Below are 10,763 nucleotides of genomic sequence, written 5' to 3'. Positions count from 1 at the left end.
TATTAGATATCGATAATATTTAAAATCTATTATATTAGTATTATTTCAGTCCGGTACAATGTTTTCATTGAGTTTCATATCCAAGTAAGACTTGTGGTCGAACCAAGAGATCAAGTTACTCATATATAGTGAGGGTAGGATATAATAAAACGAATATGGTAAAAATATCTTAAAATCAAAAAGACCGTTATTAACCCACTGAGAAGAAAATAATTTTGATTTTTCCTTTAGAATTTTTGATACATCAATATATATTTGACTTGCATAAGAAATATTTTTTTGTACGTCAATTTTGAAGATTAATACCAACATGTTTATTATTAAATAACAAATGTTATTAAGTTTATTTGTAAGTATATTAACTATCAATGTACCAAAATAGTGAACCAATTATTAATTTTTTTCTTTTTAATTTTATTAATAGTAACTATATTATAAATCTTAAAAAAAATCAGTTTGAGACAAATGTTATTATTAGAAATCTATAGTATTTAAATAGTGTTCTATTTATATGTATTTATGTATAAATTGGTCTTCATAATTTAGGCGTTTTAAAAAAAAGAATTGAAAATGGGTCCGAAGTTAATTGAGTTTGTAATATTTTTTTTAACTTAAATGGGTTTTAACAGTTAAATTCGCTTTGTTAAGTTAAGGGCTCAAAGCCCACAGAAATATTTTTAATCTGCTGACAACAAACAGATAAGATCTTTTTTTATGCAGCAAATATCGTGTCTTTTTTCTAATTCATGAATATATATTGGGTTCTATTATCTTATTTTAATTATTTATGTAATTATGTTTGTAATTTTCTTAATGTAATTTTAGTTTATATATTACATTTCATTTTTAACCAGCACTTAGCACATCTATTTTAAATTAGATAAGATTAATGTTTTTGTACCAAGTCTGGAACGCGGTCAAACCGATAAACGTGAATTTAATGAAAACTAATTAATTTAAAGCATACAAATTTTGAAAACCGCCATTAACCGCGATTCGGTATTGGTTGACTTGGTAAAAACCTAAAATAAATTAATTATATATATATATATATATTTTTAAATTAGTTAAAATTCTAATATACTTTTAATTGTATATTCTGAATAAAATAATTTGTTTGTGATTATGGATTGAGTCTTATATGTGTCAAGGTCGTTTAAGTTCTAATTATAACAGTAGTGATAATCCACTTCATATAAATAAATTTAGCCGTGATGAATTAGGATTGGTTCAATGGTCGTTTTGATTTATACATAGGTGATGAATTAGGATTGATTCAAACTTATTTATAATTTAGCTATAGCATTTAAAAGCTATTGCCGATATAATTTAGGTAAGGGCCCACCATATATTTTGTACGTTCAAAATATATGAATTTGAAAAAGGAAATCTAATTTAATTGAGTATATATTTTGACCAACTAAAGCATTATAAAGTAAAACATATTTAGATTTAATGAATAGGTCCAACAACCTTGTTTAAGTAGATTTTTTAGGACTCATTCTCTTTTAATAGTATAGATAGATGTTGGTAACCTCATAATTATCACGAATTAAGTTAACAATTTCATTCAGTAGCCCCAATATTGACTAATATACATGAATTAACAAAAAAATTGTAAAAGTTATTTATAATTTTAGAGAAAATAAACCGTTATTACACATTGACTTCGAAGACTTCCAAGAAATTCTTCCGACATAAGACTTCTAGGACGTCTTCTATTTATGTCATTTTTGCAAATGTAAATTTACAAAAGAAGACTTCTAGAGAAGTCTATTCTACAACAGACTTCTATAAAAAATTTCCTTTGTAAATACTGACTTACTTTTGTTTTTAAAAAATCTCAAAAATTCTATAGAAGACTTACCGAGAAGTCTTCGCGGATAAAAAAATTAGTTTTGCAATTGACCGAATTGTGTCATAAATTTGAATTTTTCTAGAAGACTTACATAGAAATCTTCTCTACAGAAGACTTCCGTGGAAGTGGTCTCAACTGTCGGCGGAAGTATTCTTACTGTCAGTAAAAATTGTCTTTGGTTACTTTTAAAATTGAGAATTAAAAATTAGATATTTAATTTTTGCCAGAAGACCTCTATGAAGTATACTGTCGTAACCAAAAGTTTGACCAGAATCTCGGAATACAAATCTGTACGACTTCTAGGAAGTTTTTCCTCATAAGACTTACATGAAAGTCTTCTGGTTAAAATTGAATATTTAAGTTTATTTGTCAGTTGCAAAAATACCTAAGACGACTTTCAACGACAGTGGGAAAACTTCCACTGACAGCTGAAACGACTTCCCTGGAAGTTTTCTAGAGAAAGTCAAATTTTTGACACAATTCGATCAATTGCAAAACTAACTTTTCTATCTGAGAGGACTTTCCAGTAAGTCTTCTGTTTTTTTTTTTAACAAAGAAAAGTAGGAAGACTTCTAGAGAAGTCGTCTCTAAAAACACACAGAAAGTCAATTATAAAACTAACATATGCATTGACCAAAAGACTTCCGTATCTTCTCCGGCGAACACATCAGAAAAAATTCAAAAATCATTGTTAGATCCAATGAGGTTCATGTTTAGCTTTTTCAAACACACGTCACTTCTTAATGAAATGCTCACTCCTTCTTGACCAAGAATCATGATATCGAGTAACTCGAATAAGCTTATAAATTTTGAAATAAAAAGTTGGAATTTTGAGATGAAATAAGATAGGAAGTGGAAGAGAAATGGTTTGTGTGTGTAAGAAACAAGAATACGAAGATGTAGATGTTGATTTTAGCTACATTTAAAGCGTGAAATTGGTTGTTCACGTTAGTTGATGTATTGATGACAATGACAATGACGTAAATAAAAGAAGAAAATGAAGATGATTGAGTAAAATAAGCATTTTCGAAAGGAAAAAAAATGATATTTTCATGAATAATCCGAACTTATGAAAAATAATGGTATTTTCATGAAAAAAAAATAATAGCATTTTTATTCCATATTTGTGTAATGAATTTAGGTTTCAAAAATAAATAAAGTTCTAATTTCTTCAACAAAAAAAAAACCATTGCGATAAACTTAACTGTTTCGTCCGCCTGTTGAAGCCCGTCGCATTGACTGTTTCGTCTCTCTAGGGTTTTAAGCTGAGCCATGAATACACAGCATTGCCGATACCAACAGATCTCATAATCGAGATCTTCTCGAGGCTGTCGTTGAAGTCAATAGCCATATGTCGCTGCGTATCGAAGCTCTGGGCCTCCATACTCCGCCTTCCAGATTTCACCGACCTCTTCTTAACGAAATCTTCCGCTCGCACCGATAAAAAATCGTGAGCTGTTCTTCTTCTCTTCACCACACCCTCAATATCTGCAGGAGAACTTGCCTTCTGTCGTCGCCAACTGTCATATGAAGTTGTCCTTTGGTAGTTTCGGTGAAATTCGTTGTGGTCGTCCTGTTTATATGTAACCCTAGCACCAGGCAAGTCCTACATTTACCCAAAGTAAAGACGAGTAGACCTGTGGTGAGGAGTATGTTTGGGTATGATCCGATTCATAAAAAGTTCAAAATATCAAGAGCATCAAGTTCTGACACTAGGAGCTCCAGACCGGTCATGGAGAATGCTCGAGTGTTGCATCCCCCATTATGGTTATCCACCTAAAGAGATATGTATCAATGGCGTTTTGTATTATAAATCTATTAATAAGTCAACAGAGGCTTATTTAATAGTTTGCTTTGACCTTAGATCTGAGAAGTTCAGTTTTATTGAAGTAAAGGTAACACTACAAAGCGCACTGCTCCGTGGAGCTCTGATAAACTACAGTGGTAAATTAGGTTTATTTATTTCTGAAGATAATGGGTATTTTCGAAGCTCTGTTAGTGAAAGAAGTACAAGTGTTCAACTGTGGGTTCTAGAAGATGTCGAAAAACAAGAATGGTCGGATCATATCTACTTATTGCCAGCTTTGTGGAAGAATCTAGTTGGAAGAGACTATTTATTCTTTGCTGGAGTGACTCGGACAAACGAGATTGTGTTGGCGCCGAGCTGTCCATCCTACCCTTCTTTCTACCTTTGCTACTTAAATACCAAGAGGGACACTGTCGTCGTAAGATTTGTTGAAATCCAAGGAATAGATGTGTCTGACTATTATATGGATCACGTCGTTTTAGATCATGTGGAGGACGTGAAGCTCTATGATGTTTAGGTACTTCTTAAACTGGACACTCTGTTTAGCTTTTAGGTTCTCGTCAGTTGATCATGAGACAGATCTTAATATATGTACGATTAATTAAATTCAGTTTTTATTTCTTTTTGGATGTGAATATTTTCTAATGATCTAATCCACTCCCTTTTTTTTTCACTCTTTACAGTGATCAATGATTGTTCTAACTTGTGATTTTGTTTGCTAATGGAAGAAGTAGAAGTGTTAAGTTGTTGTATGTGAATCATATAGCTAAGCAAAACCAATTGCCTTTACTATGGAATACATTTGATTTCTCGTTATCGTTTAACGAATTGTGTATCTATCAGCTGCTCGTGGTTGTGGCATGAATGCTTTTCTTGCATCCCAAAGCTTATCATACCTCACTGAAATGATTAAAAAAAAAAAAGTTCTCTGCATAACAAACTTTGAATGCTACTGTTTTGATAAGATCTTGTGGCACAATCAGTCCCTTGTCATGACCTCTACCTCAGCGGCCCGAGACCAAAACCAACGAGCAGATCAAGAAAATTTGTCCAACCAAACTAGAAATGTATTATTAGAATTTTCGCCAGCTCCTCAGTTTTTAGCTCGACAAGGGGATAGGAGAGATCAATCTATTTGCCTCCAAAGAATGCTCAACCAGTCTGCAATTCATTGTTACTTTCCATCAGACGTGAAGCAAATCAAAGGAAAAAGATTGAGGTGTTTCTAGTTCTGGCTACTTACACATTCCATAGGCGAAGTTTTTTGTTCGTGTGGTCTTGACGTAACAAAGAGACCTCTCCATATTTTTCTTAGGCACGGGCATTTTAACCAAATAGAACAAGAACCAAACTGAAATGAACTGGTTTCGATCGGTTTCGATTACAGCCTTTTTACATGACGGTTTTCATTACTCATCGGTTCGGTTTCTACTCAGAACCGATCTGGTATGCGATTGAACCAAAATGCATACCATAAAATCCAGAATGTTAAAAAATGTCACCATCATTACTAGACTCCAGGTTGGATAGACAAATAGACAACAATGTTTCCACTGGACCATTTCAACATGTAAAACTCTTGCATATTGTAAATATATAAAATTCCAGTAAAACATTTACAAAATTGATATTGCTGTGACACGAACTAGTGTTGGATAGGAGATTAGGCAACCACGTTGCCACTCGGTTTCTATTGTTGTAACTCATTTTTGACATAATGGTGTGGACCATTTTTTCAAGGGGTTTTTCGACGGAGACGTCTGTCGGAATAACCGGAATTTGGGCACGATGTAATCGTCACCGTGAACACTATGAGTTAGTATATTTGTTGGTCAAAATCGGAGTTGTTTTGAATGAGAAATGGAGGTACAAAATGAATGATATAAAAAACTTGTAAAGTTTTATATTAAAACTTTATATTTGGCTAAGTATAAACACTAAGCAAATGTATCACTTTGGGTTTTTGGATTTGAATATTAATTTAATTGACTAATTAGACTTTATGTCAATTAGTCTATATTAAAATCTTATTCTTAAAATATTTTTGTATTTACTTAAATGTAAAATATAAACCATATAAAGTATTTATTGGTTTGAATTGATTTGGTCAAAAACCAATTACTGCTTGTCAAACGTGAGTAATGGAGAATCAATTATATTATTGCACTTAATAGCAATATATACGTTTGGTTTCATTCATGGCTACGTAACGTTTCTTTAACTTTTTGAAGTTAAATAGAAACATGTGAAAGCTCATTCAAACGAACAGATAGCAAAACAAATCCCTCACATTATTTTTTCCTCTCTTCTTTCTCTTTAGTATTTTTTTTTCTTGAGTCTGAGAGTATATACAAAACTAGTTTCGCCAGGCTTCTGATAGAGTGACGTAAATCAGAAGATTTTTTGCAGTTGTATCTTGGGACTCATTACGTTATCAAACTGTCGCACTACGGGACGTATTTTGAATTAAGGAAAGAGATAATATCTCGGTTCTGCAGTTGAATCATCATTTTTTTAATCTTTGGTATAATTTTATCAAATTCATTATTTACAATATTCAGTTTTTCGTAGTTTATATAATACGGTGCTATCATCTATTTGATCTTATTCTTGTCTGAGACCGATGACAGCTTATAAGAAGGAAAGTGAGCCACTGTTTGCTAATCAGGAAAGTTCAACTTACATGTAAACTCTTCCATGTTATAAAAATATAATGATTCAGATATTAAATGGAACCGAAATCTACTAGACATCTATATGGGTATAGAATTAATATATCCGCCAGATCCGTTTCTAATTGGATCTTTGATGTAGCTGAAGCTAGATATATGTCAAACATCTAGTGTTTCTTTGATAGTTTGATGTAACTCTTTTTATTTTATATTTAATATATAATTTTTTTAGAAACGACATCTTTTTACAATGTTTTGTTCCAAACCCTCCCCCCCTCCCCCCACCACAGGTACAAATAAAATTTAAAAATGGTAAGAATATACAGTAGAACCTCTATAAATTAATACTAGATAAATTAATAATCTCTATAAATTAATAAATTTTACCGTTCCCACTTTTACCGATTCAAAATTTGACACAAATCAATAAATTAATAAGATAATATTTTTTTTAGAAAATTCTACGTAAATATATGATCCCATTAAAATTACAAATTAATAATTTACATGTATAAGAACCTATTATTATATTGTTTGTTTTATATTCACAATAGAATTATTTTTATATTTTTTAACGCTTAATATATTTTTAATGAGATTTAGTAATATTTTATCTAAAAAAACATTTAAGTTTTTTTATTAACGCTTTGTCTCATTAAAAAAACTACATGGGCAAAATGTTTCAAAATATTACATAACCAAGCGCAAGATCATGCCAATAGATATGTCATAAAAGAGGATAAGTAGAAAATATCAAAGAAGTTATCATACTCAAAGAAAGACAAACACAAACGCAATACACGAAGACAATAGTCTTCTGATGGGGTGCATTCTAAGATGAGATTGGAAGAGAGGCTTATGTTTCCTCATACATCAATGATTGTAATTGTACACCATATGTGATGGAAATCTGAAACTGATACTTTCTCTTTGTAAGTCAATTTCTCATAAAATCTGAAAGGAAATAATAGTGGAGTTGATCAAGGATCTGAATATTAAAGGATGACTGCTAAAACCATGAGCTCGAACCCTCCAAACTTCGTATCTCTTCTTTAATCTACATAATCTACATTATCAGCTTGAAAAAAACTCAGTTTCTGGATATTTGGCTCCATGAAATCAATCCATCAATTCTAACCATCGCAACAAAAGAGATGATCAGCAAAGTAAAACCACTGAACCGCCTAATTCCAATGAACGATAAAGACCTCACTCTCAAGGAGACATAACTAAATGATAATACCGTCGCTCCAAAAGGAACCGGAAAGCAGTCTGAACTTTACTGGTCTGTACCAGTCTGAACTTTACTGGAGAAAGGATAAGATGATTTCTTGCTTAAACCTCGTCCCAAGGTAAATAGAGACCCGTCTAAGCTACAAGTTCAATGCATCTATCCTACACCAACTGCTGGAAACAACAACCCTTAAAACCCAAACACCAAAGGGAGATGACACTTCAAAGAAACCGCCTAAACCAAATCACAAGAGAACCAAAACCAGGACACAAACGAACCACCACGCCATACACAAACCGGAAAGAAACAGTGGGAAGAAACACAACGAGAGTAACATAGTAGACAATTCCCTTCCAAAAGTTTCATAATGAAACACACCCAATCAGGATTCTGAGCATACCCAAAAAAAAGGCAAAGTAGTACTAAAGTATTGCCTCACCAAGTGCCTAAGACCCAACACAGCAGGCGAACACCGATGAGAATCCAGAAACAGAACCGACGAAAAGATAGATCCCAACCGGATCGGAGAAACCATAACAGAGACCCCATAACAAAGACCACAAAAATCGAAGTCCCATCATAGAGGCACCATCGGCCCACAAAAGCTAAGACATCTAGAAAGAATGAGCTCACGAGATGAGATGAAGAAGAAGTGTGAAGGAGATCCATAAAAACAAAAGAGAGAACAATGGAGCCCTCTCCGGCGCCGGCTAAAAGCCTTAGCCACCGGAGAGGCGTCGATCTACAGTCCCAAAGGTTGACGGCGCAGAGAGAGTATTAAGTTTTTTTCTTCCAAGGTTTAAATTTTATGCAATATATTATATACATCAAATAATATAATAAAATTAATATAAATGTAAAATTTCAAAAAGTAACAATTAATATCTATACATTAAAATCAAATAATTTTTTTTATTTTAGAATAAATATATTTTAAAATAATTTTTTTTTTAAAAAAAACATTGTAAATTAATATATCTCTATAAATTAATAAAATTTCAAAGTTCTAATATTATTTATTTAGAGGTTTTAGTTGTATCGTGCTGGCGAATGATGATGATACGAAACGAAGTTCTGCTCTTTACGGGCCTTAGTTTTGAGCTCAATGGGCTTCCTCAAAACCCATTACATCACCATCGGTTTCACCTACCCTTGGACCACCTCTGAAAAGGGCATTGGCTTGTTCGCTCTCTCTAGGGTTTTAAGCCGCCGCCATGGAAACGCAGCAGACTCTCAACGTTTCCTGGGACTCTCAACGCAACACGCTATCGAAAACCTCAGATAACGTAAGAGAAGGCAGCTCCGCATCGCCGATCCCAACCGATGTCATAGTGGACATCTTCTCGAGGCTACCGTTGAAATCAATAGCGATATGCCGCTGCGTCTCGAAGCTCTGGGCATCCGTACTCCGCCTTCCGGATTTCACCGAACTCTTCTTAACCAAATCTTGTACTCGCCCGCAGCAGCTCTTGCACGCGCGTGTGACAAACAGTGAGCTGTTCCTCTTCTCCTCCTCCGCCTCACCGCATCCGGATGAGAACTCGTCTCCTCCTCCTATAGTCGCCAGCCGTCATATGAAGTTGTCGTTTGGTGGTTTCGGTGAGATTAGCTGTGGTCGTCCTGTCTATGGTTTGGTCTGTGTTAAACACGTGCGGGTCTTAGATGGAGAGGAGGAGAGAGCGTTGGCGATTTGTAACCCTAGCACCAGACAAGTCTTGCATTTACCCAAAGTGGAGACGGAGACGAGGAGGCTTAAGCTGAGGAGCATGTTTGGGTATGATCCGGTTGATAAACAATACAAGGTGCTGTGCATGACAAGCGATGGAGGACACTATCAAGTTCTGACATTAGGATCTCCGAACCGTTCATGGAGAATGCTCGAGTGTTGCATTCCCCATTATGATTATCCACTACTTAAAGAGATATGCATTGATGGTGTTTTGTATTACAAATCTATTAATCAGTCAACACAGACTTATTTAATAGTTTGCTTTGACGTTAGGTCTGAGAAGTTCAGGCCTATTGAAGCCAAGGGAAGTCTCGGAAGAGCTGTGCTGACTGGGGATATGGTGAACTACGGTGGTAGATTGGGTTTGATTATGTGTGAGGATAACAAAGGAAATGTCGGTGCTATCAATAGAAGAAGCTCAAGGTTTAAGTTGTGGGTTCTAGAAGATGTCGAGAAACAGGAATGGTCTGAGCGTGTATTTGTGTTGCCTGCTGAGTGGAAGAATGTAGTTGGGGAACACAGGTTAAACTTTGTTGGGGTGGCGTCTCGGACCAACGAGATTGTGTTGTCATCGTGGTACCCGATTAACCGTTTCTACCTCTTCTACTTCGATCCTGAGATCGACACTGTTGTGAGAGTTGAAATGCAAGGAGTGGATATGGATGTGTCTAACTATGCTGTACTTCAAACCTTTCTAGACCATGTTGAAGATGTGAAGCTCTATGCATAGTTTCATTAGTTGAAGCTCTGTGCAATAATTCACTAGTTGGTACTTCATGACTGCTTTCTACTACTCTCATCTATCTTATCATTAGATGCCTATTTTAGATGATCACTTTTTCCATGTAATTCGATAAATGATTTTATCTGTAAAATAAATTGACTGCAGCCATGTCTGAAGATCTTATTCCTAAAAGTAGAAGTAATAGTTTTTACTAAGGAACGCATCTGATTCTCAAATGCTTGTGGCGTGAATGTTTTCATCACAAAGCATGTCATGCCCATCCGTCACCAAACCCTAAAAACCTCCGCCGTGCGCCACCGTTCCAAGGGGACTGACGGTACCTTTTGCCGTTCGTCCCCCCCCCCCTCGGTTTGTTTTCGTCTCAACCACTTCCACTGACTCTATCAACCATCATCATCTCCTTTTTGTCGCGTTGTCTCTGGATCTCTGCTCTTTGGCAGATCTAATCGGAAGTGGTGGTGCGTATCGCCCTTCTCTGGAGCACGAACGAGGTGGTGACAGATTGAGAACCTCAGTGGCCTTGCTTTCTCTCCCCTTACAGGTGTCAGCGTCAGATCTATGTCGATCTGAACTCCAAGACGGTGACTTCGAAGCGTCGCTGCCTTCTTTTCACCTTCGTTCTTGCCTCCTGACGTCTCAATAAGGTGATGATTCAAGGCTTGTAGAGCCTCTCCTCAGGGACTCGGTTTCCTTCGAGAAAGGCGGAGCGGTGGTTCTC

General features: G+C 35.1%; 1 protein-coding gene and 1 pseudogene across 1 annotated transcript; both read left to right on the top strand.

Moving 5' to 3' along the window:
- Positions 1-2,721: 2,721 nt before the first annotated feature.
- LOC106333540 lies at positions 2,722-4,336 on the top strand (annotated as a pseudogene).
- Positions 4,337-8,763: 4,427 nt separating this feature from the next.
- LOC106294175 (F-box protein DOR-like) lies at positions 8,764-10,244 on the top strand. Its single transcript, XM_013729790.1, has one exon. It carries the CDS (start codon positions 8,786-8,788, stop codon positions 10,028-10,030), a length of 1,245 nt encoding a protein of 414 aa, XP_013585244.1. The 5' UTR covers positions 8,764-8,785; the 3' UTR covers positions 10,031-10,244.
- Positions 10,245-10,763: the final 519 nt, after the last annotated feature.

The sequence above is a fragment of the Brassica oleracea genome, chromosome C1, assembly GCF_000695525.1.
Source record: "Brassica oleracea var. oleracea cultivar TO1000 chromosome C1, BOL, whole genome shotgun sequence".
In the NCBI taxonomy this organism is placed as follows: Eukaryota; Viridiplantae; Streptophyta; class Magnoliopsida; order Brassicales; family Brassicaceae; genus Brassica; species Brassica oleracea.
This window is presented reverse-complemented; position numbering and strand designations above follow the sequence as displayed.

What these genes read in the sequence shown, in the direction of transcription:
- LOC106294175 (XM_013729790.1), top strand. Translation starts at nt 8,786, where the DNA reads ATGGAAACGCAGCAGACTCTCAACGTTTCCTGGGACTCTCAACGCAAC.